General features: G+C 49.1%; 3 protein-coding genes across 12 annotated transcripts in view; 1 reads left to right on the forward strand and 2 right to left on the reverse strand.

The window, feature by feature from the left end:
- The window catches only part of LOC144124442 (glycoprotein-N-acetylgalactosamine 3-beta-galactosyltransferase 1-like), a 611,040-nt gene that overhangs the window by 185,889 nt on the left and 399,050 nt on the right, over positions 1-26,101 (reverse strand). The gene's annotated exons all lie outside the window — the stretch shown is intronic.
- On the reverse strand, positions 2,960-3,913 carry LOC144126310 (uncharacterized). The gene has a single exon (XM_077660397.1). The coding sequence runs from the start codon at positions 3,884-3,886 to the stop codon at positions 2,960-2,962; it is 927 nt and encodes a 308-aa protein (XP_077516523.1). The 5' UTR covers positions 3,887-3,913.
- LOC144124439 (uncharacterized) lies at positions 20,324-22,665 on the forward strand. The gene is made up of 4 exons (XM_077657086.1): positions 20,324-20,520; positions 21,300-21,361; positions 21,713-21,929; positions 22,202-22,665. The coding sequence occupies exons 1-4, from the start codon at positions 20,330-20,332 to the stop codon at positions 22,215-22,217; spliced, it is 486 nt and encodes a 161-aa protein (XP_077513212.1). The 5' UTR covers positions 20,324-20,329; the 3' UTR covers positions 22,218-22,665.

The following is a 26,101-nucleotide window of genomic DNA, read 5'->3' on the forward strand; positions in this document are numbered from 1 at the left end:
TTTCTACGTTGCGACAGTAGTGGGAGTGATAAGCTTGATTTTATGGCACTGACACAAGAGTTACGGTGATAATTCGAGAGAATGAAACGGGCCGCACGGTTCTGTATAGATTCGAGTTGGTATATTAGTGTCTCTTGATAGGTGTCCCAGATAGATGCAGCATATTCTAGTTTACTACGAACCAACGACTTGTAGAGAAGCAGTTTTACGGAGCTAGAAGAAAGATTAAAGTTACGGCGTATGTAGTCCAGCATGCGGTTAGCGTTATTGCTTACATAGTCTATGTGTAGTTTCCAAGAAAGATTATGGGAAATGAAGACACCTAAATATTTGTAAAAAGGCACAGACTCAAGGCTGCAATTATTAAGACGATATGAAGGCAATGTGGTGTTACGACGAGAAACCCGCATGTACTTGCACTTTTTTATGTTTAGTTCCATGTTCCATTTGTTAGTCCATTCAAGAGCATGATCAATATCCGATTGAAGAAGAGCTATATCAGAGTCACTGTTAATTTCGCGGTATATGACGCAGTCATCAGCAAAAAGATTTATTGTTGAACACAGATTGTCAGGTAAGTCATTGATATATATAAGGAAAAGCAGAGGCCCTAGAACAGAGCCTTGTGGTACTCCAGATCCAACTGAAGAAGTGAAGGAAGAAACATTATTAGCGGTGACAAATTGTGAACGATTAGTGAGAAACGAATGCAGCCACCTAAGAACGTTAGGGTCGAGGTTAAGTTTACTAAGTTTAAAAAAAAGCAGTTGATGAGAGACCTTGTCAAACGCCTTTGAGAAATCGAGGAATATGCAGTCGACAACGGAACCCCTGTCGAGGAATGAGTTTAGATCATGTGTGAAGGTTAAAAGCTGTGTTTCGCAAGAAAACCGCTTCCGAAATCCATGTCGACTCTCCGTAAAAAAGGCATTAGAATCAAGGAACGATGCAAGGTGAGAGCAAATAACATGCTCCATGATTTTACACGGAATGCTGGTAAGTGAGATGGGTCGATAATTATGCGGGGAATGTTGATCACCAGATTTATGCAAGGGAATCACCTTCACAACCTTCCAGTCATCATGTATACATGCTGTTTCAAGAGATTGCTGAAATAGGTTAGAGAGTATTATTGTTCTGTATACTTTGGTTTTAATCAAGAACTTAGAACTAATGTTATCAACACCACATGATGAAGAAACCTTTTGTTTTTCGACTATTTTTTCCACTCCAGCAGGATCAAAGACAATAGAATCCATCGGTAAAAAGTCAGCACTGTTATATGCAGGGGTTACCGAACACTGATTTTTGGAAAAAGCTGAAACGAATACACTGTTTAGGACATTTTCACATTCATTAGGAGGACATTTTCACATTCATTAGGATGAATTGGAGCCGCCGCGGTGGCTGAGTGGTTATGGCGCTTGACTGCCGGCCCGAAAGACGCGGGTTCGATCCCGGCCGCGGCGGTCGAATTTCGATGGAGGCGAAATTCTACAGGCCCGTGTACTGTGCGATGTCAGTGCACGTTAAAGAACCCCAGGTGGTCGAAATTTCCGGAGCCCTTCACTACGGCGTCTCTCATAGCCTGAGTTGCTTTGGGACGTTAAACCCCTACAAACCAAACCATCATTAGGATGAATTAGTTGGTCACTGGAGTCTTTAAGGCTGATGGATGAATTGTCTTTTTTGTTAACTACGCTCCAAAATTGCCTAGGGTTATTAATCAAAAGGGAAGGTAATGTGTCATTGAAAAACAAATCTTTGGCATCCTTCAGTGCACTTTTATATTCAAGGGCCACGGCCTGATAAGCAGTCCAACGTTCTTGGGAACCGGTTAGTTTTGCAGAGCGGAACATGCGTTTTTTTCTTATTACAGAGCCGTTTTAACGATTTAGTGAACCATGGTGATTGACGGTTAGAGGTGATGACTAAGCGTGGAACATATTTTTCAGTGAGCGCAGCAACTTTTTTTTTAAACAGGCTCCAGTTAGCATTCACGCAGCGATCATGAAAGCTTAGCAAGTAATGGTCTAGAAAAACAGACAGTTCAAGGTTAATAGCATCAAAATCAGCATTTTTGTAATCATGGATATATTTACTGTGGTTACGTTGATGGGGAACTGCGCAGGTCAAAGCAAAATGAAGGAGTAGGTGATCACTTAACCCTGGCAAGTATGATATGGGCTGGAAAAAATCAGGCGATGTGGTGAGTACCAGATCGAGGATATTAGACGCAGTAGGTGAAATACGACTTGCCTGCGTTACAAGCTGGGATAAGTTAAAATCACTGCACAAATTCAAGAACATGTCACATTCACTTGAAAAAGGTTCACAATAAGAACTCACATTAGACCACACTATGTTGGGGAAATTAAAATCACCCAGTAAGATAAAGGGACTGCTCGGATAACGGACTGTAATCATATGAATGACATCATGAAGATCGTTTACAAAGGTGGGGGAGGCAGACGGCGGACGACAGCAAACGCCCACTATCAATTTCCTAGAGCATGTGCGAATTTCAACCAGTACAAGTTCCAACGCGCTTACAAAATGGATCGGAAAAGACATAACAGTATCAGCAACAGCTACAAGCACGCCTCCGCCACATATAGAACCCCTGTTGCACCGACAAATGTTATATCTCTTTTTACAGGTCAGAAGTTCACAGCTATCTATCTTCGCCGATAGCCAGGTTTCAGTAAGACATATAATGTCAGCATCGCAAGCATCAATTACAGAACAAAGATCATCTCGTTTAGGTATTATGCTGCGAATATTTGTGAACAAAAAAGAAAGTGGGGTAATGGCCGGGGACTTAGTTCCACTGTCCCTCGCGCAGTGCTAATTGGTAACAAGTTCGGTCGGTGGCGCGGAGGCGCTGTGGGTATCATTCGTAGGGTCCTCAGAACGGTTGGTTGGCAACAGGAAGGCGCTTGGGATTTCATGAACGGAGTCAGAGTGATTGTAGGTAGGAGTAGCATTTATTTTTTATGTAAAGCTTATTGAAGCGAAGCTTGAAAGTGAGCGGCTGGGATTTGCCAAATTCGACCAGTTTTTTTCTAGCGTGACGGGTGGCGAAAGAAAAATCCTCGCTAAGCGTAATTTTTTCATCCTTGAGCTTAGAAAAGTTAAGCAGTATTCTCTGCTTTATCTTGAAGGATGAAAATTTGGCAATAATTGGTCGACATTTTTCCGATGCGAAACTACCGAGCCTGTGCGCTCTATCGATCAAAATTTCAGAGGACGGAATTTCCAAGCAGCATGAAAGAAACTTGACTAGCTTTTCTTCTGACTGAGCCCAGGACTCTGATTGCGCGTCAGGTATGCCATAGAACAGAAGGTTATTGCGTCGCTGCCTGTCTTCAAGTTCAGACAGGCGCGCGCGCAGCTGAGAGTTTTCACTAGAAAGTTGGTCAACTAACTGCTGAAAAGGATGTACTTCCTTCTCGATTTCGTCAATGGTAACAGTTTTGCGCTCAACGTTAGTTAATCTTCTGTTCATTTCGCTCAAATCTTCTAACTTCAGCTGGGACTTCTTAAGATCATCAATAGACTTTATGAAAGCCTTTTGGTCCAGTTGCATTTTCGCAGTTCGCGTGTTCAAAGCCTCCAGTATTGCAAACATATCTTCCAACTGCTTAGACTGGACGTCAGGAAGAGAGTCCTGTACCTGATGCCTCGTGTTAGGCCCAGGGTTGAGCTCGACGTCCCCGGACAATTCAAGCAGTTGGTTTACAATATCAAAGCATTCACTGAACACACAAAGCAAAACTCCCGGTTGTGGGAACAGCAACAGGCACACGTCATTAGATTTCTTAGCGTACAGGGAAGTAACAGAACTAACCTGGATGAAGAAGCAGAGCGGATTAGGTGGCCGCATCCTGGTGCTGTTCTCACGCCCACTAAGGGCGCCGGGGGCCCGTCAGCTGTTCATATAGGCAGCAAATGATGTCGCTGTTGATCTGGATCTTTCATGCGATGGAGGGACGGCGATGAAAATGTGCCTGTCTTGCGGGCAAGCGGCATCACAAGTGTCGTTGAAGTGGCAGGGCAGCGTGCTGATCTCATGGGTAGGTGACGATAGCGGCGCATTGCTGAACAGAGCCCATGCCGTAACCTGGACGAAGAAGCAGAGCGGATTAGGTGGCCGCATCCTGGTGCTGTTCTCACGCCCACTAAGGGCGCCGGGGGCCCGTCAGCTGTTCATATAGGCAGCAAATGATGTCGCTGTTGATCTGGATCTTTCATGCGATGGAGGGACGGCGATGAAAATGTGCCTGTCTTGCGGGCAAGCGGCATCACAAGTGTCGTTGAAGTGGCAGGGCAGCGTGCTGATCTCATGGGTAGGTGACGATAGCGGCGCATTGCTGAACAGAGCCCATGCCGTAACCTGGACGAAGAAGCAGAGCGGATTAGGTGGCCGCATCCTGGTGCTGTTCTCACGCCCACTGAGGGCCCTTCTGAGGGCCCTTGTCTGAGGGCCCTTGTCTGCTTTCGTTCAGGAATGCGAAAACATGGAACTTTCTAGAACGCGAGCTTTTTTCCCACGGCGCCTGTAGGGACCGCATTTTTATTTTCATTTAAATTTTTGTTGACTTCATGTATTTTTGTGTTTTGTTTTTTTGGAGCTTTTTCGTTTTATTTATTTTCTTTTTATACTTTTCCTTTTATTTGTTTTCTTTGTTTTGTTTTTATTCTTTACTATTCAGTTCTTCGAAATTTTTGTTTTTATTTTATTTTTACTAATTAATAATAGCCGATTACTTACTAATTGCCAAGAGTATATGGGTTATCACAATTTTGCCATTGGTGACGTCATAGTGAGACAGATTTCGCGGACGGACAACGATGAGCCATTAAAGGCCTTAAAACACAACTACTGGAGCAGTCCACGGTGATATGGGATGGTCAACATTCGAAGTGCGTTAGGCAAAAATTAAGGTGCAGAATGAAGAACGGCTGACGCACACGAATGAGAAGCGATGGAAGGCAGAAATTTTCAGGTGCTTATACCCATGCAGTATTGAATCTACATGGAGGACAAGAACTAGATGGCTTGCTAATGATTACAAATGTCACAGGAAAGAACCGACAGTAATTAGAGAACCTTGAAACAGAAAGTACGATCCTCAGAAAATAATGACTTGCAAAACAAAATGATGGACAAGCCGACGTTGGAGCTCTATAGGACGGCTAAATTAAGATTAAAAGGAAAAACTTCTTTGACAGTTCTAAAGGCAGCGGCTCACTTTTCAAGGCCGGGGCTGGGCGCCTGAGGACGAAATGGTACCGCCAAAGATTTGACACCACGGATGACGTTTGCTGTTGTTGCATGCAAGACATGCATACGATAGAGCACATTTTTATCCACTATCCACTACAAGACCCGCGAAACACTAGGGTTTCGGAATAGTCAGGATTTACAAAACGTAGAAACAAGAGACGATTGGTGGAGGAGGTCAAGTGACCAGTTAAGTGGGCACAACACTAGACTGCAAATAAGCCACATAGCGATCTCCGCCTTTCTACGCGTATTTTCTGCCTTGCATTCCAACCGAGGACAAGTCAAACAGTTCTGTAAAAGCGGATCACTGCCCTGCAGTAACACGCCCGCTACAAGCATTGAGGCGGCGGAGAACGCCTCTCAGTAAGCTTTAGTCGCAAACCAAGCAACTAAGTTCATATCGCAAGAAACAGCGCACAAAAGACAAAGGAACAGAAGATAGGCAGAGGACGAGCGCTCGTTTTGTGTCTTGCTTCTGGTCCTCTGTCTTTTGCGTGCTGTTCTCTCCAGTATGAACTTATACCAACTCGCCCAACTGAACGCTCTCGCTCTTAGTGAACTAACCACACCTGTCAACTCACGAGGTCAACGCATAGCGCGAACATGGCGCAACTGTTGGTAATTTCTCCTGCGAACGCCCCTTGGACAAGCCAGGTGCTACGCCGCAAGGCAACAGCGCCCTAACGCTATCTTGGCAGGCGAAGATGCTGCGCCGCCAGACAGCGGCGTCCTATGAAGAAGCATCGGCGAGCGACATGGCCAAACGTGCTGCCAGTTGCTAGACAGCGAGGCGCCGGTTTCCCTTTTCCCTCGGAAGTCACCGCACGCGGCAAACTTGAAGCGGGTGGCCAGCGCCGTCACTGGTTGGACCTCTCGGACGACCGTGAAGTGCTGGCTTTGTATTGGGCCGTTTGAGTGACAACCGTTTCTCGGGGCTGTATAAGCCCCAACGCTGCCGCCTGGAGAGTCACCGATCTACCGACCCCCCGAGCTACAGAGAGACCGACTCACCACGAGCCGAGTGCCGCTCACGAGTGGAGTGAGATGTGTGACGCGTTGGAGTTCCGCCGGACGTCCCCGTGCGAGAACAGTCACGTTTGCTGTTAGCTCTCAGCCCCCATGCCGATATTGTCCTGTATAATGACTTGTACATAGTGTATAAAATCCCTTTTGTTATTCTCACCGACGCCTGACTCGGAGTCTTCGCTACTGACTAGTGTGCTGGCAGCGCTCAGTCAAGAAACGGGTGGGGAGCGCTACGGGATCACCTCAAAGTCACAACAAGCCATCGGCCTGCCGTCACTGAGACCACGTTTAATTTGAAGCAACATACTGCTCGGATTGTTTTTACAGGTTCCCCGCTTTGCACTGTGCTATGTTCTTTTTTCTTCTTGCCGCGTGCTCTTTTTAAAAACATTAACTTAGTAAGTAGGCATCGCTAAGGTTATAACGAAAAGGGCTTAATTCAATTTGTGCAGCGGACAATTAGCAGCAGGATATGAGTCGCCGAGCCTTTCAGTAATAATGATTTTCACACCAGAAAGGGAACTGCTTTATCAAGCAGAAACTGCGAGCGGAGAGAGTCGGCGTGCCTGGCAGTTCATGGTTTAAGAAACAAACTGCAATCTATGCTATAAGGGGTGCGTGATGGCAATTCCATGGTGCAGCAGCCATGTGATTCAGTCTGTGTTTGATTTCTCTACTCAAATTCAAACATTTCTAACAGTCCTTGCGCTGTGTAAAAATATGCAGGTCCCAAAGGGCTTTGTGCATTTTTACCCTGTACACTGCCCAAACAGCAAGTTTCCATGTTAACAAAATCCGCAGTCCCCGTCAAAAGTATACAGTCCAAGGGGATTTTTTCTAAGCTGTTTAGCGGAGCTCCAGAGCACATCTAGCGGTCCAAAGCTTGGACGGATTGAGGACGCAAAGCCATTCCTCTTTCGTGAGATCACGGTCGCTAAATATGTATAACTCCATAAGGAGGCATGCTGCAGGCCTTGCAAGCAAATCCCTTGGGCTGTATACCTTTGACGGGGGTGTACATACATCATGAATGGCAGTTTACCAGTACCCCTTATGAGAAAAGTATAAAACAGCTGTATCTTACTAGTACTCACCTACGGTGCAGAAACATGGAGGCTAACGAAAAGGGTTCAGCTTAAGTTAAGGACAACACAGCGAGCCATGGAAAGAAAAATGATAGGTGTAAAGTTTAGAGACCAGAAGCGGGCAGAGTGAGTGAAGGATTAAACGCGGATTAATGACATCCTAGTCGAAATCAAGAGGAAGAAATAGGCTTGGGCACGGCATGTGATGCAAAGGCAAGATAACCGCTTGTCCTTAAGGGTAACGGAGTGGATTCCAAGAGAAAGTAAGCGTAGCAGTGGGCGCAGCAGGTTAGGTGGGCGGATGAGATTAAGAAGTTTGCAGGCATAGGGTGGATGCAGCTGGCAAAGTACAGGGTTAATTGGAGAGACAGGGGAGAGGACATTGCCCTGCAGTGGGTGTAGTCAGGCTGATGATGATGATGATGACAATGATGTACGTGCTTTGAGTAAGTTTCGTCTCCAGAAAAACTGCCCATAATTGGAGTCGTCATATTACAGGGCGCACATTCACGAGGCATGGCTGTATACTGTAAAATGGGGTAATTTTCAAAATTCTGATGTCAGAACCACCAAATCGTTGTTGCTTAACTATCGGACACAAGTAGTAAATTTGTTCTGTGCAAAGTACGTAAGCTGATCAGAATAATGTGGTGTATGGGAGAGAAGTGTCGTGGTTGAAAAATAATAGTCGGCTTTACATAACATCACCACTTTAAAAGAGCAGATTGAAAAATGAGCTGGCAAAACAACGACAGCAAAGAACAAACACCGCCACTGCTTCGGGCAGCAAGTCTAGTAGCGTTGTCCTTGACCCTGAGTGCCCTTTCACCCTGTTGCTTTGGCACCAGTTAGCCCTACCGTACATACTATTCAAGTCCTGTGGAACTAAGCGGAGGCAACAGCTGGGCAAAGTGCACGAAGCAGCGTATATACAACCGGCGGCAAAATAAGTCGGGGCATGCGACAGGCTGTCAGAATCAGATAAAACCGCATCGCCGCGCCGTCTGACGTTGCACTTCTGGGGTACAGACATCGCAGTGCGCGTCCTCTCATGCTCGCAGCCGTATCTTTTTTGCCGCCTGCATTGTACTAGCAGATTACATGCAGCGTTGGGCGGTAGGGGTCACTTACTTTCCTTATTCACACCGTAACGCTCGCAGTTCGATGGGAGCTACGCTGTGAATAAGGAAAGTGACCCCTACTGCCGAGCGCTGCATGCAATCGGCTAGTCCATTGCAGGCGACAAAAAAAAAGATACGGCTGCGAGCATGAGAGGACGCGCACTGCGATGTCTCTACCCCAGAAGTGCAACGTCAGACGGCTCGGCGATGCGGTTTTGTCTGATTCTGACAGCCTGTCGCATGCCCCGACTTATTTCGCCGCCGGTCAAGCCACCGGAGTCCTGAACTGAGGAGTCCGCCTACCTGACTCGTAGAACACTTCAATGAAATAATAAATATTTTATCTCTCTCTCTCTCTCGCCGCCGGTTGCACATATGTATATATATTGTCAGGGAGACAGGTCGCTAACCAGCAGAATACAGCAAGCAGCCAGCCAGCCAGCGAGAGACACTTCAACGTCCTCGAAGACACTTCAGCGCCACCTGAGAACACCAGGTGGCATTACTCCCCCTCCAAAAAAAAAAGAAAAACAAAAGCGGGGTTGCAGTATGGGCAGTGGAAAGAGAAAAAAAAAACAGCACAAGCACACAAAAATGCACAAGGGAGGTGGGCGAAGGTGTCCCACGCGAAAACTAGCAGAACACTGAGCGTACTATCCATTACCGCGTGAAGTAGGGTTTCATGCGGACAACGTGCACAACCTCAGAGCGGGGTGGACGACGCTGAGGCTGCACAGTCCCGTCAGGAAGAACTTCGTAGGTCACTTCGGTGACGCGGCGCAAAACTCGGTACGGTCCAAAGTAACGGCACATCAGTTTCTCAGACAAGCCTGGGCGGCGTACCGGGGTCCACACCCAAACTTGGTCTCCCGGATGGTATTCGACGTGCCGATGACGGAGGTTGTAGCGGCGTGCATCCGTGCCCTGCTGCCGCTGAATGTGAAGACGGGCAAGTTGACGTGCTTCCTCGGCGCGCTGAGCGAACTGCTCGGCGTCTGGCGTGAGTGGGTGGTCATCAGTGCTGCATGGAAGCATTGCATCCAGCATCGTCTGAACGTCACGTCCGTAGACCAGACGAAATGGTGTAAATCGGGTCGTCTCCTGGGTGGCCGTGTTGTAAGCGTATGTGACGTACGGGAGAATCTCGTCCCAGGTTTTGTGCTGCGAGTCTATGTACATTGCGATCATGTCGGCGATCGTTCTGTTGAGTCTCTCTGTGAGCCCGTTCGTCTGTGGGTGATAGGCAGTAGTTTTGCGATGGTTCGTGTGACTGAGCTCGAACACGTCGCGCATGAGCTGTGCCGTAAACGCCGTACCTCGATCAGTGATTACGTGGGACGGTGCGCCATGACGCAGCACGATTTGTTGCATAAAAAACTGGGCGATCTCAGATGACGTACCGCGCTGCACCGCTTTAGTTTCCGCATACCTTGTTAAATAGTCGGTCGCGACTATGATCCATTTATGACCGGCCGATGACACAGGGAATGGGCCCAGAAGATCGATGCCGACTTGATCAAAAGGCGTCCGAGGGGGTTCAATAGGTTGGAGCAAGCCCGCTGGCTTGAGAGGAGGCGCCTTACGACGTTGGCAATCGCGGCAGCCTCTGACGTAACGCTGGACGGCGTGAGAAAGTTTGGGCCAATAATACGCCTGGCGCACGCGTGCAAGTGTGCGGGCAAAGCCCAAGTGGCCGGAGGTCGGCTCATCGTGACAAGCAAGAAGGATATCGGCGCGGAGATCTGCCGGAACGACGAGGAGGTGCGCTCGGTCAACAGTGCTGGAGTTTTTCTTAAACAAAATGCCGTTCCGGAGACAGAAGGCCGGCAGGTTTCTAGAAAATTGTCGGGGTACGACAGAAGCTCGGCCCTCCAGATAATCAAGGATAGGTCGCAGGTCTGGGTCAGCTCGCTGGCGGGTCATTAGGTCTAAGGCGCTGACAACTCCAATAAAACCACTCTCGTCCTCTATGCTATCATCCGCTAACCCGACGGGCGCGCGAGAGAGTGCGTCAGCGTCTTCGTGCGTCTGGCCAGATTTGTGCACAATGGTGTAATCGAATTCTTGGAGGCGGAGGCTCCATCGGGCTAGGCGCCCCGATGGGTCGCGAAGATTTGCAAGCCAGCACAACGAATGGTGGTCGGTAACTACTTTGAACGGGCGGCCGTAGAGGTACGGACGAAATTTCATGGTTGCCCAGATAACCGCAAGGCATTCTTTTTCTGTGGTCGAATAGTTTGTTTCAGTGCGAGAAAGCGTGCGGCTTGCATACGCGATGACCCTTTCCACGCCACCTTGGTGTTGGACGAGTACGGCGCCGAGGCCGACGTTGCTCGCGTCGGTGTGGACTTCGGTTTCAGCCTCTTCATCAAAGTGCGCAAGAACAGGGGATGTTAGCAGTCGTCTGCGCAGCTCGGCAAAAGCCTCCTGCTGCTCGGCAGCCCACACGAACTGTGTATCATTGCGCGTGAGGTGGTACAGGGGTGCGGCAATCTTTGAAAAGTCGGCGATGAAGCGGCGGTAATATGCGCACAGACCCAAAAAACGTTGCACACTTTTCTTTGTTGCAGGAACAGGAAAGTTGGCGACGGCAGCAGTTTTCTCGGGGTCGGGCTTAACGCCATCGGCACTCACGAGGTGACCGAGAAACTTCAACTCTTTGTACCCAAAGTGGCACTTCTCGGGCTTTAGCGTTAAGTCGGCCGATCGGAGGGCATCTAATACTGTCCTCAGGCGTTCAAGGTGTTCGGCAAAGGTTTCGGAAAATACGACGACATCATCGAGATAAACCAAACAAGTTTGCCATTTTAGTCCAGCGAGAACGGTATCCATCATCCGCTGGAAAGTTGCCGGCGCTGAACATAGCCCAAAAGGTAGCACTTTAAATTCGTACAGTCCGTCGGGTGTCACGAACGCCGTTTTTTCGCGGTCCCGCTCGTCGACCTCTATCTGCCAGTACCCACTCTTTAAATCAATGGAGGAGAAGTACTGGGCGCGACGAAGTCTGTCGAGCGAGTCGTCGATACGAGGCAGCGGGTAGACGTCTTTTTTGGTGATGTTGTTCAGTTTCCGATAATCCACGCAGAAGCGGAGTGTCCCATCCTTTTTCTTCACCAGCACGACAGGTGAAGACCAGGGGCTGCTGGAAGGTTGAATGATTCCATCTGAAAGCATCTCCTTCACCTGCGTTTGGATCGCCTCACGCTCCTTCGGTGAGATACGGTACGGCTGCTGATGGATGGGGCGGGCATCGTCGGGCGTAATGATGCGGTGCTTGAGAAGAGCCGTTTGCCGGACTTTCGACGAAGAAGCGAAACAGGAGGAGTATTCAAGTAGGAGGGCACGTAGTTCTCGCTGTTGAGTCACCGAAAGGTCCGGGCTGATGTCAAGGGATGGGCGCACAGGTCTAACAGCTTCGAACGCGAAACATTCAGAAACCTCCGCTAAGGGGTCGGCGAATGCGATGGCAGTAGCACGAAAAAGGTGCCGGGGCTCGTTAGAGAAGTTAGTCACCAGGAGCTCAGAGCAGCCGTCGCGGAGATGGATGAGACCTCGCGCTGAGCAGATGCCGTGGGTGAGCAAAAGGGACAGGTTGCCCTCTGCGACCGCTGTCCCTTCACGTAGTCCGTCGCAGTGAACACTCACAAAAACGCTGGCGCATGGCGGATTCCAAACGCTCTCGGCGGATATTCTAAAGGCGGCGCGGCGTGGACAGTCCTCGGAGTAAACATCAGCTTTCTCGGTAGAAAATGTGACAGTGCGCTTTCGGAGGTCAATAATAGCTCCATACTCTCGGAGAAAATCAACGCCAAGGATACAGTCACGGGAGCAGTTCGGTAGAACTAGGCAGCTGACAACAAATGTGGAGCTGCGAATTTGGACTCTTGCTGTGCATAGGCCAAGCGGAGTTACGACATGTCCGCCAGCCGTGCGAATCTGCGTGCCGGACCATGGTGTCATTACTTTTTTAAGAAGCGCCGCTAGCTTTCCGCTTAAAATCGAGAAATCAGCGCCAGTGTCCACCAAAGCACTAACCTTATAGCCATCGAGAAGCACGGGTATATCCAACGAGAATCGATCTCCGAGTTCAGGTACTGCAGTCGTTGCCTTTAAATCGCGGTCGGTCGCTGTTCGCGTTGTCGGGGGGTCTTGTTCGTATCGATTGCCAGCGGCCTCGCCCCCTGAGGTCGCTCTCTTTAGTTTTCCCGGCGGGGACTTGGCGACCGTCTCTGCGCCATCCAGGAGGAGCTTTGGGGCTGTGGCGAAGGTCGGCGTGGTGATGGAGACCGAGACTGCCGCTGGGGAATTGTCGCCATGCGCTGCTGGGCTACGTAGTCCTCGATCTCCCGGGGTCGTTGACCTCTTGGTGGACGGGGCATGTCGATAGGGAACCCCTGCAGCCCAAGCTGTCGATACGGGCACTGGCGATACAGATGACCGGGTTCCCCGCAGTGAAAGCAGAGACGCCGCCGATCCGGAGCACGCCACAGGTCCGTCTTCCGCTGGGGTGATCGTCGATTGTCGATGTAGTACGTGTCGGGGTGTGCGGAAAACAGCGAGCCTTGATTGGACGGAGGAAACTGCGCCGAAGAGGGCGCAGGACGTTGCAAGGCTTCAGCGTACGTTGGACGACGGCACTTCGTTGGTAAAGGCGGCGGGTCAACGGACGGGAACGAAGGTCTCAAGGCTTGAACCTCTTCGCGGACCAGGCTAGCGAGAGAGCCGGCCGTCGGCAGGGGAGCACCGAAAAGCGCCTGGAGCTCTTCGCGCACAACGGAGCGGATCAGGTCGCGGAGAAGACCAGGGTTAGCCCCGAAGGCAGGAAGCGGCTCTGTAAGTGAAGCGGCGAGTACCGGCCGGTCGTAGGTGGTAGACCGCCGCAAGAGCATCTTCTCCATCGTGACCGCCTCCGAGAGAAACTCAGCAACAGTCCCAGGTGGACTGCGCACGAGGCCAGCGAAAAGTTGCTCTTTAACGCCGCGCATGAGATGGCGCACCTTTTTATCTTCGGGCATGGCCGGGTCAGCTCGCCGGAAGAGCCGAGTCATATCCTCCACGTACATGCTTACAGTCTCATTCGGCATCTGAATGCGAGACTGCAAAGCCCGTTCAGCCCGTTCTCGACGATCCGTGCTGGTGTAGGTCTCCAGCAGGCGTCGGCGGAACTCGTGCCATGATGTTAGGGCGTCTTCTCGGTTTTCGTACCAGGTACGTGCACCATCCTCGAGACTAAAGAAGACGTTTCGAAGTTTAGCGGCGTCGTCCCACTGGTTGAATGAGGCCACGCGTTCAAACTCGAGAAGCCAGTCCTCTACGTCTTCGAGCTGACTGCCGTGGAATGGTTTGGGCAGTCGCGGATTCTGCAAGGTGTAGTAGGCAGCAGCTGGCATGACAGGTCGATGGGTGGGTGCTCTGGCAGACTCCAAAAGCCCGTGTTCGGGAGGTAGGCCTTGATTTCTCCGGCTAGCACGGTTCACGGGGGTGTCCACTAGCGAAGGACTGGAGCCCAGGGTATCCGGAGGAGTATGAGACATATACAGGGATCTTTACCCAGCGCCTACACCAAAATATGTAACGGAAAACAGGGAGACAGGTCGCTAACCAGCAGAATACAGCAAGCAGCCAGCCAGCCAGCGAGAGACACTTCAACGTCTTCGAAGACACTTCAGCGCCACCTGAGAACACCAGGTGGCAATATGTACTGTGTAGTTTCCCACCTGTCTCAAATGCGTCTTGGCAGTCATCATGCAGCAACTATTGCGCAATTTCTATACATATGGATCTTATGGATACATATGGATACATATGGATCGCAACCAACTAGCCCGGCAGATGGTGTTACTCTATGGTTAGCATGGGTTCCTAATCTTGAAAAACATGTACTCTAACACTAATAGATTTTTGCAGCCCAATAAATTGTTCCAAATCAGCACGCTTCGATAACCATACCTATGATAGCCAACTTGTCATTCTTCGAGTAATGCACTTGCACCTTGCCCTCTTCGAAAAATTGCGCGATGAAATCCATTATAGCATACCGCCGCAGTGCTCACGTTTCAACTTGCGTCCTATCTTTCTGAAGTGGATCCAAGCGATCCTAGCCCAGAAGAGCAAGGTTCCGGGCTAGTTGGTAATGCATTGTACTTAGAAACAGCGCGATGAGACGCGGACAACACGAAGAAACGACACACACGAGCGCTCAACAGCTCTCGTGTGTGTCGTTTCTTCGTGTTGTCCGCGTCTCATAGCGCTGTTTCTAAGAGCGAGCCCATTACAGGAGCCCATTGGCGACCGCCGCGACTCGAGCTCGGTGGACCAGGGCCTTCTGGCTTGCTAGGTCCGAGCAGCCGAGCAGGGCTGCCTCCCAGTCCTCCCGGGTGGGGTTAGGTTTGGGGGTGAGGTTCGAGGTTGACTGGAATGCCCACACCATGTGAAAGATGTCCGAAGACTTCTCCGCACAGTGTGGGCATTCTCCTGTACAGGCAGGATCAAAGTGTTTTAAAACTGCCGGGCACAGCAGCGTTTTGGTGTAAAGGCGGAGGAGTGTGCGTTCCTCCACCTTTGTGAGGCCCTTACAAGGCTTGTGATAAATTGCATGGCCGAATTGGAATAATTCAGTAATTTCTCGAAAAGCGAGGGCCGGATTGGGTTCGGGATCCGTATCCAAAGGGTCTGAAGGCGTTGCCCGGAGAGTGAGCGCGCGGGCGGCGGCGTCTGCCGTTTCATTGCCTTCGAGGCCCATATGAGCTGGAGCCCATACAATCGTTCGAGACGCGGGGGCCCCGAGGTAGTTACTGTTTTGAAGGATGCGATGCGCAAAGAGAGGAATGTACCCCTGTTTAATATTTCTGCAGGCCCCTCTCGAGTCGGTGACGATCACTCGCGACTCCTGGTCTGCGGCGGCTAACGCGATGGCAACTTCTTCCGCATGTGTTATGTCTTGAGCTCGGAACGTTAGACCATTCACCACGATTTTTCGGTGGACGACTGCGGCCGTGTACCACCCCCCATGGTGAGGGCCTGAGGCGTCCACGTAGAAGATGCCATGTTTGTTCCCATAGTGACGGGCCAGTGCCTCCGCCCGCGCAAGGCGCCTGCCACTGTGGTCGTCACGCGTCATGTTGGCCGGAAGAGGGCGTACGTGCAGGGCGTATCTCCAGATTTCAGGAATGCGTACGCGCTCTTCCGTAAGTGTTGGGTGGTGGATGTGTAGTCGGGCTAATAGGCGGCGACCCGACGGCGTTTTTGAAAGCCTTGTGTATTGATTTGTCAAGTGCGCCTCCCGGAGCTCCGCGAATGTGTAACCATCCCCAGGCCCATGAGACGCTGGTTGGATGTGGTGATCGGGAGGTCGAGGGCACGCTTGTACATCTTTCTGAGAATCACTTCGAGGGCGTTCTCATTGATGTTACCATCTAACATGGTCTGAGCATTCAATACAAGTGAAAGGAAAAGTGGTGCTCGTTATGGCATACACGACGGAAGCCAACAGCCACCGAAAACCTAAAACCGAGGATCAGAGGGGGAAATTGAAAATTGGTTTCTATAGGTAAAGGAAATGGCGCAGTATCTGCCTCCCATCTCGGTGGACACCTGAAGCGTGCCATACGCGAAGGAACTTCATTAATTAAAAAACTAGCGCGTATAACTAGGACACAAACAATGAAGAAGACAGGACGAGCGCACGTCCTGTCAACCGCCGAGCGCCATAACGACTGAGACACCGCCACAAGAGGAAGCCACAAGAGGAAACGTAAATTTAAATAATATATGCGATGTCCAGATGAACACCAATATAAATTGCAAAAGGACTTGGCTGATGAAATTACAATTCAAATCAATGCATGTAAGAGAAATTACTTTTGCAAACTTGGCTCTAAGGTGAAAAAAAAAAACCTAAAGAACTTTCGAAGTGGGTTAAGTGAAACCGTAAGGACGACGTCGGCATTCCGACAATTACCCTGAATCGTACCAAATAAATAGAGATACCAATAAGGCAAAGTGCTTTAATGAATATTTCGAATCAGTTTTTGCAAGAACCGTACCCAGCCAACTGCCGGTTTACTCAAGCTGTATTTGTGAACCTAAGCCTGACATCTTCATTGAAAAGTTTGGAATATACAAATTGCTTGAAAAAATACAGCCGAATTCAGCTTCAGGACCTGATGGTACTCCAAACTTCGTTCTCAAATCATGCGCAACAATTATTTCCGAATATATAGCCATAATTTTTAGCATGTCACTTAATAATTATGATTTACCAGCAGACTGGAAAATGGGTAACGTTGTGCCTGTTCACAAGGGTAGACTTTGGAACCAAGTGGTAAACTATAGGCCGATATCTTTAACTAGCGTTTGCTGCAAGACTTTGGAACGCGTTATCTACTCAAATTGAGTCAAACACCTTAATAATAATAACTTTCTTCTTGACTACCAGCATGGGTTTCGTTCTGGCCTGCCTTGTGTTATACGCAGTTAATCGAATTTTCGCATGACAGCTATACTTCCTCTGATCTCGGCCTACAGACGGATTGCTTATTACTTGATTTCCAAAAGGCGTTCGATACCGTCTCCCACATTCTTCTTCTGCACAAGTTATCCTTTCTCAGTTTGCCGCACAATATACTTTGCTGCATACAAAATTATTTGACGAGACGCCGTCAAAAAGTCTTGATTAATGGCTCCCAATCGACCGACGTTTCCATACTTTCAGGTGTGCCCCAGGAGTCAGTGCTCGGCCCACTACTGTTTCTGATATACGTCAATGACATGGGCTACGGTATAACCTCCAAAATTAGATCGTAGGCTGATGATTGCGTCTTGTACAGAGAAATAAAACATGATTCCGACAGGTTAGAACTTCAAAATGACCTCAAAGGTATTTCATCCTGGTGTCGCTCCAGGCTTATGAACCTAAGTGTGTCTAAATGGAAACATGTTCGTTTTACCCGAAAGCATAAACCGATCAATACACAATACTATATAAACACTGAAATGATCTCTCAAGTAAGCGATGCAAAATACCTAGGACTAACATTTAGCTCCGACTTGACATGGAACCGCCATCTAGACACTTTAACTCTGAGTTATGCCGCTCGGCTGCCGGCCCGAAAGACGCGGGTTCGATCCCGGCCTCGGCGGTCGTATTTCGATGGAGGCTAAATTCTAGAGGCCCGTGTGCTATGCGATGTCAGTGCACGTAATGGAACCCCTGGTGGTCGAAATTTCCGGAGCCCTCCACTACGGCGGCTCTCATAGCCTGAGCTGCTTTGGGACGTTAAACCCCCATAAACAAACAAACAAACTTTAACTCTGAAGGCTGTCCGCTCTTTAAATTTTATGAAACGAAACTTTAATATGCTCCACAAGATTAGAAAAAACTGCTCTACGTAACAAATGTCCGCCCAATCGTAGAATATGCTTGTGTCATATGGGACCCGTACACGAAGTTCTTAACAACAGAAGTAAACACCGCGCTAATTTTTACACAAACCACACAGAAAGACCAGACAGGACGGGCGCTGCCCTGTCTGGTCTTTCTCTGTGGTTTGAGTAAAAATTAGCGCCGTTTTTACTTTTGTTACACAATGTTACACCAACTAGTCCAGCAAGAGGTTCTTAACATATTGGAAAAAATTCAGAACCGATTCGCCCGTTTTGTATCCCATAACTATTCGCATCGTAGCAGTATCACTGACATCAAAAGTAGCTTAGAATGGCCTCTTCTATCCTCACGTCGAGAATTTTTTCGACTCGTGCTTATACGAGACATATTTCATTGTTGCACCGTACAGAACCAAGATGCTTATTTTTTACCACCTACGTACATTTCGCAGCGTCGAGATCACCCGTATAAGATTAAAGAAATATCAGCGCGTACCTCAGTTTTTGCACATTCATTTTTTCCACGCACAATCAGAGCATGGAATAATCTTCCTCGCGACATGGCTGTGACTACATCCGATTCAGCATTTTCTGTTGCGCTAAAGGCTGCTCTGGCTTAACACTGATTTCCGTGGTCTGGTTTGGTTTGGTTTAAAGGGGTTTAACGTCCCAAAGCGACTCAGGCTATAAGAGACGCCGTTGTGAAGGGCTCCGGAAATTTCGACCACCTGGGTTTCATGAACGTGCACTGACATCGCACAGTACGCGGGCCTCTAGAATTTCGCCTCCATCGAAATTCTACCGCCGCGGCCGGGATCGAACCCGCGTCGTCCGGGCCAGCAGCCGAGCGCCATAACCACTCAGCCACAGCGACGGCGAATCCCGTGGTCTGTATGTCGACGTTCTGTCTGTATGTATGTCGGGGTCTGTATGTCGACATGGTAGGGGGAACATTCGTTCTCTTTACCACGTTTTAAAGGGACACCGAGGAGAAATTGAAGTTGGCTTGTATCGATAGAAAACCAGCTCATGATCACAAAAACGCCGCTCTTACTGAAAACAAAGCTCTTAAATTGTAAGGTAGAAAATAGCAAGAACCAAAATACAGGTATCGCCGCCACAGGCCAATCTCCCAAGTACAAGTGAGGTGACGCCATAGGACAAGAGACGCCACCTTGGATCAATTTTCCTTCCTACATGGTTCGCGAATCTCTGAGACTGACAAAGGTAGGTTGCGCGGTTCAATATTGAAGTAAGTTTTGTTTTAAAACCAAAAGTGCACTTTTATCACACAAGGAAGGTAGGCAAAAGACAACCTGAATGTTGGAAGCAAAGAAAACCGATGCTTGGCGGCTCCTCAGGCGGCCAGGAGAGTTTCGATTTTTTCTGGCGCTTCGCGTCTATGAGCTTTGCGTGCCCCGTGGTTTTGTTTTTGACGCGCCTTTATTGACAAGCGCCGAACAGCAGAGGAACTCCAAGTGCCGCTTAAGTGCTAGTTAACCTTTGAAGGAGCCTGTTAAGGCTCAATGAAAAGCTATGATGGCACGATGGTCAGTGATCGTACAAGGCAGCACTTGTGTATTCGCACGCTGGCCCGGCGAAACATTCCCGGCTGTGCCAGTCAATTTCAAACTACTTAACGGAAATCGTTTATCAGGGACGGGAGACAAGGTACAAGGCAGTTCAGAAAAGTTCCTGATGGCCTAGCTCTGTTAGGCCAGAATATGCCTAGCGAAAGCGCGGAGATTTCTGCAGCAGAAGAGTGCATTCACTAGATGCGCCTTTATTGACGGCTGCAACCTGAGGCGTCGTGACGGAGTGGTAGCGTCTCCGCCTCGAACGCCGAAGGCCCTGGCTCGATTCCGAACCTCGGTACAGGAGTTCTTTTTTTATTCAGTGAGTGGGCGGGGGGTTTCAGTGGCTCCCATAGATGCCGCCGCCGAATACGTTGGTTAGCGTTTAACGCAGGCTCTTTAAGGCGCGTTTATGCTGCGGCGAGGCGCGCGCGCGCTGCACGGCGAAGTCACGTCGGTTAAAGCGAGACCCTCTATACTCCAAGGCCCGAATTACGGAACTCGCTCTAAAGTTGTAGAGCGTTACGTCAAAATGACGACATCATGACGACAAGGCAAGACGTCAACGCGTGACGGAACGCGGAATCAACCAATGGCTAGTAGGGTGCCGCCCCGGAAGCGCTTATTTGAACGACAAGAAGCCTATTTTCACGGCAAGGGGCCGTATGCTAACTTTTTTATAAAAACACGCAGCAAATAAAATAAATATTGTTTTATTCTTTCATAAAAGTGTATTTCACACTCACTACCATGAAGTAAAACAAGAAGGACATTCACTTTTGCAAATAACTGCTTTCGTGGGTAAGTTTTGTTGCCATGAGGGCGCGCTGGCAGATGTAAACACTGAACATGGCGGCCTTCAAGAAAACAGCTGATCCCACGGCTAGTTCCTGCTTTTTTACGCGTCGTCTGGAATCAAGGTTCTATTTGGTTGTCCAAAGTGAGCGGATAACAATTGTCGAAGCCAGTGAAGGTCACGGGCCTCCAGAAAGGAACCCGCACGAAACGTCGGGCCCGAAAATCGACCAAGACAACTTGAGGTAAGCCTGTTTATTGGTTTAAAGATGCCACATGCCAAGCATATGATTTGGGTTCTGTTTCTTTCACTTTAGCAAATACAAGGCGTCCACGAAGCACGGCTTGTTGGATAAAATCATTTTTTTTGGCTTCATAAACGTCTGGCACAAATGGTTCAGTTGGGAAGGAGCAAGAACCAAGCAAGGCGGTTGGGCGCACGCTAACAACCTTGCTCGTTTTCGGTCGTTCTTGGCTGTGCTATAAGTTGCTGCAGCGCAGCACACGCATATGTTTCTGTAAAAACATATTAGCCCTAACTCAGAGCAAAGGTTTTTCCCTGTTATTCCCTGCTTTCGAAAAGCGGAGCAGAAACTATTCCGTTTGTTTTCCCCGCTGTGTACGCTGCTGCAATTCTCTAAGCGGGAATTATAGTCTCGAAATGGCGCTAACACGAAGAATGCCAAGCGAGCAAGAGCTTATCATAATAGAGTTCATGGAGAGCCATCCGCTCTTGGCTCGGGCTTCTGCCGACCTAACAAACTCATACACAGCTGTTGAAAAGCGCGAGCTGTGGATCCAGCTTGCGTCAACAACAAGGGGTCGGCCGTTTAAAAACATGATGTCTGTGCCTTGCGCCTTGCTAGCACTGTTTATTCCATCTGTGGTGTATTTTAGTCTCGGAGGAGGTGCAGGAATGCATAGACAAGTGGTTGAGCATTATTGATTGCTTCTCTTTTGCTAGTGCTCTTTTAGTTTCATGGTTTGCCAGTACCAATCAGCCGCACCTTTTACCCTGTTACAGCAGAGGAGATGAACGGGGAGCCTCAGCAAGTTGTCGACAAGACACACGGAGCCCCACAGACCGTGAGTTGGCTTTCCATTATTCAAGCTCCATACTACCCTTTCTGGCAGCTGATTGAAAGTAATAGCACTATACTCTCTGGCAGCATTTGCAGCAGTAGCCAAAATACTGCAGTGATTCTACAGTACACACAAAACTATCTCTCTCTGGCTTTGCCACGCAGTGCAGAATGTTTATTTCTCTTGCAGTGAGGCTGTGACATCTCCTAGCAGTCTAGCAAATGTGCACATGAAATATGCTACTACAATGCTGCCCAAGATTGCTGTCCTGTATATTTATGTCAAGTCCTCTAACACATTGTACCAAATGTTTTGCGTATTCCACCACGTGATGAGCATTTTCTTTCCCGACAGCTACACCGGTGCCCTCGCCGCAGCCCTCACAGCAGCACACACCAGAGCCCCCACTGCAGCCCTCAACGCGTGCCACGCCTAGCCTTCTTGGGAAGCGACGGCGAGACGATGGGGCAATAAGGTGCTGCGCCAGACGCTGTATGAATCACATCGTTTGGATTCCCTTACTGACGCCCGGAGCAGCCAGGACGCTGCTTTTCAGCAAAGCATGCTGGAGGTGTGTACTCGCTGCGCACACTGCACTTTGAAGAGTCGAAGCCGTCACCTGAAGCATAAATATCAGTGCTCTCTTTTGAGCACCTCTACTTCTGTTTTGATGCCTCTTGGGGAGGTGGTTGGGACAGCTGAGTTTATGAAACTGACACGAGTCTTCTACAGCCATACTTTGTCCAAAATATCTCAGCACCTGAAATTTTACATAAAGCTTAAGCGAGGTCTCAAAATTGGTTGTCAGTAATAATTTGTAATTGGAAGTATTTTTACATGCAGGCCATATGGGAGGTGACAGATGCTGTGCAGGCGTCAAATGGTCAGCAAGAGCTGCTCATCCAGAATGTGAACCTACTGACGCTAATCTTACAAAAGCAGCTTGAGCCACCTGCACCACATTGAATTGTTCATATTTATGTGCATTATTTGCTTGTTTTTATTTTTATGAAAGAACATCTTCATATGTTTATATTTATTCAAGAACATTATTTACTTCTCTGCTAGGTGCAGACTCATTGAACTATTTTTAGTTTGCTTGTTAAAATTTCTGTTTTATGTGTTTGTTTATTTACATTGTCTGCTTCTCTGTCAGGTTTCTGTTTTTGTATTTATTCAACATCATCTCTGCCATGTGCCATAGCATCATTTTTTTATTTCTTGTAAGCTCTGCAGGCCCGGATGCTTCACACTGTTTATTTTCTTCCAGTTATGTAATTTAAGCTCTGCCAGGTGTGAAAGCCTCCTATACTTTTTTATTTTCCATTCAAATGTTTACCTGCAGCTGTGGCAGGTGCACAAGGTGCAATTTCTAGTGCTTGTTTTCTTACATTGCAATATGTGGGCAAGTGCAATATGTGGGGCAAAGTTGTTCTGAAGTGACTGTAGTTATGAAGGGCATCATAATATGGGGATTCTGGATAAATTTTGAACACTTCGATTTTGTGTCTGTTAAGGTTGTTTGCATGTTCCTGAGTCGTTTTTTTTCGCATTACTTTTCCTGCTTTTCCGTAAAGTGTCCATTGTGTGCATTGTAACATGTTCTATCCTCAGTAGACACGAGGAAAAATGAGGCTTGCCAGCATTCGTCCAAAGTCGCTTCTGAACTAGTGTTGAATGCAGGCAAAAAAAATATTTGGCGGATGCTTGAGCTCCGCCTTTAAAGGTATGATGCAACAATGTTAATGTCTCTCGTTTGTGGGTCCCTTTACAACTTCAAATGCAGCCATGTTGGCATCATCGTCTGTGATACTCGTGTGTCTTTTACACGTGACATGATTTTTTAGTCCAGTAAAATCTACGAAGAGCAATGTCTTGTGTAGCACTTGCTGTGCATTCCACCAGTTATGTAATGTGTTTCAGCAAAGTGCAAACCAGGGCTACATCGGGCCTACAAGTCTGCACAACATGCCAAACCTGTGATTACTAGCATTCAAGCTGGCAGTCAAGATGAAGCTTTTTTTTTTTAAGGGGCAAACAGCGTGTAAGAATTAGACGGAAAGCAAAGAAAACATAGGACGCGTGCTCATCCTGTGTTTCCTGTGCTTTCCGGCTATATCTTTCGCACTGTTCGCCTTAAAAATGTACAGCCAACTCGCCCGTTTGGCCACAGTGTAAGATACAACTGTTCTTGTGCAATCTCTGAGCAGCACTCGACAAGGCATATGCAAATCACTGTTGATGCTGCATGCTTTTGTTTCCCTGCTGTGTGTTACAGTTGGGAAACTAGTATGAACAGCTGTGGCGAAAAAAATTATTGTGACCAATGAATAAACGTGGTGCAAAAACAAACGCTTTACTGGTTCCTAGCAGTCTCCACACCACACTTTTCCCTCGTGCACATTCATCAAACACATAGTTACAGCAAGCAACTGTTTGCCTAAGTGGGCAGGTCGACGTAAGCAACGGCGAAAGACGGTGTACAAGGATGCATTTCACTTGTTGGACGAGCTGTTTCGGCGTGTATTTCGACTTGAGAAGGAGAAAGTGCAGTAGCTGTGCGGCAAGCTTGCTGATGCACTGAAAGGCGTACTGGTGACCACTGCCAGTGGAGCAGCAGTTGGTGTGTGCACTTCATATCTTGACACTGGAGGCTTTCAAGCACACGTAAGAAAAAGTAATTTACAAATGCTGGAATGTGGCTACCAGTGGCCAAGGGCATCATATCACACAGGGGCTCGCGCACTAACAGAGGGCAATGGCACTGCCCGTAGCAAGAGTGGCCACGACACCTCGCCACGCCAGCACGGCGAGTCATTGCAGCCACAGCTGCCAGATGGTCTAGGGCTTACTGCCGGTGGTGCTGCTGTTGCCGCTGCTGCTGCCGCTGCTGCTGTCGCCGCACCATCTGCAGGTGTGCTTGCCTCTGCGGACAGGTTGTGCCAAAGAGGCCAATTATACGGTCTCGCATGGCTCTACCACGCAGGTAGGTCATGCGGGATCCTGTCCCCGCCAAGTACCCGGCAAGCAGAGGTGGTCCATTGTTGTCAGGGTCATCAGTAGTGTCGTCTTCGTCTGCAGCCAGGGCTTCTTCAAGACAGATGTTGTGCAACGCAGCACACGCTGCAATGATGACCACCGCCCGCTCCGGCTCGTAGTGGAGTGTCCGGTACCTTTGAAGGCACCGGAAGCGGCTTTTGAGAACACCAATGCAGCGTTCCACAACACATCGCATTGAGGCGTGTGCTGCGTTGTACTGCCCTTCTGCAGTGTTTGCACCAGGATGCCCTGACACTGGTGTGAGCAGCCACGGCTCCAGTGGAAATCCACTGTCTCCTGCACGACCAAAATTTGAAGTGAAGTGTGTTGTTGCCTATGTAATAAATGATTCATATCAAGCAGCTCGAAGCCAGTATGCTGGACCAGAATTCATAGGCATGCAGAATATTCATGACTAAGGGGTACCTCTGTAAGCACAGCCTTCTAGGTTAATGATGTACTGTGATGTCTTACACGACAATAACGATGTGCACACCTCTTCTGCCTTGGTGTTTTACGCTTGAAATACGATTCACTTTATAACAATGTTTCTTGTGCCTCTGCACCAGCAGTAACAGTAAATACACAAAAATAAATACGATACATCATATTGTTGCATGTCATCCATGTTATATCCCGCCTCTTTTAGGTATGAGCCACTGCTGTAGCTTAATACGTGCTGTCGAAGTGCTGCTTACCCTCAGAAGAAACTCCATCCTCCAGCAGCCCGTGCTCCACCTTCCGACGCAGCCGTGAGTAGCGCCAAGAAAAGGCATCGTGACAAGACCCCGGGCAGCGAGGGTCGACCGCAAGGATCTTCATGTCTGCGTCGCAGATCTGCGAGAAACACAGGCAGACAATCTTGGACGTGAACTTCCACTGTCGAGGTCGCGGCTTTCGAACCCATGCGGTCAGAAAGCCAGTCTACTCACGATCATGGTGTTCATCGCGTAGTATCCTTTGCGGCTCCAGAATGCTGCCCGGTTTGCTGGGTCTCCCCGCGGCGCTTTTATGGCAATCAGCGTGCCGTCGACGCAGCCGACGACGCCGGGGATGGTGCCGCGGGAAAGGAAGGTCGCCTTCGCTGCCGCTTTTTCCTCGGGGTGCGCCGGGAAACGCACCCATCCCTTCTGTGCGCCGACTTTGCAGATGGCCTCAGCCACACGCCGCACGCACTTGCTCACCGTCGGTTGTGCGAGGCCGACGGTCTGCTCGTTGCCGACGCACACTTGAAAGCCCCCGGAGGCAAAAAAAACGGAGAGCGCACAGCACCTGCCGCCGCACCGACAAAACGCTCGTCCGTACGCCTCGCAGTTCGTCTGCAAGTTCGCCGCACAACCACTCCACTTTCTCCTTATCGAGTCGAAATAACCGACGGAACAGCTCGTCCGGCAAGTCATACGCGTCCTCGTACACCGTCCTTCGTCGTTGCTGGCGCCGACGTTGCCGCCTCCGCCACCAATAAACAGCAGACGACGCCGCCGCCATTTTCCCTCTAAAACTCTGTAGACCGACTCTTCGCGGTCGCAAAAAACAGTCTAAAACCGCGGGCATAATTAGGTGTTCAACGTCATGCGTTTTTTCTTGTCCGTGACGCCATTGCAGCTTCCCGTGACGCAACTTTTCAAAATGGCGCCGGCGACCAATAGGAGCGGGCATTTTAGAGCGCTCTCAATTGTAGAGCGGTCGGAGCGAGTTCCGTAA

Source organism: Amblyomma americanum, chromosome 3, assembly GCF_052857255.1.
Source record: "Amblyomma americanum isolate KBUSLIRL-KWMA chromosome 3, ASM5285725v1, whole genome shotgun sequence".
In the NCBI taxonomy this organism is placed as follows: domain Eukaryota; kingdom Metazoa; phylum Arthropoda; class Arachnida; order Ixodida; family Ixodidae; genus Amblyomma; species Amblyomma americanum.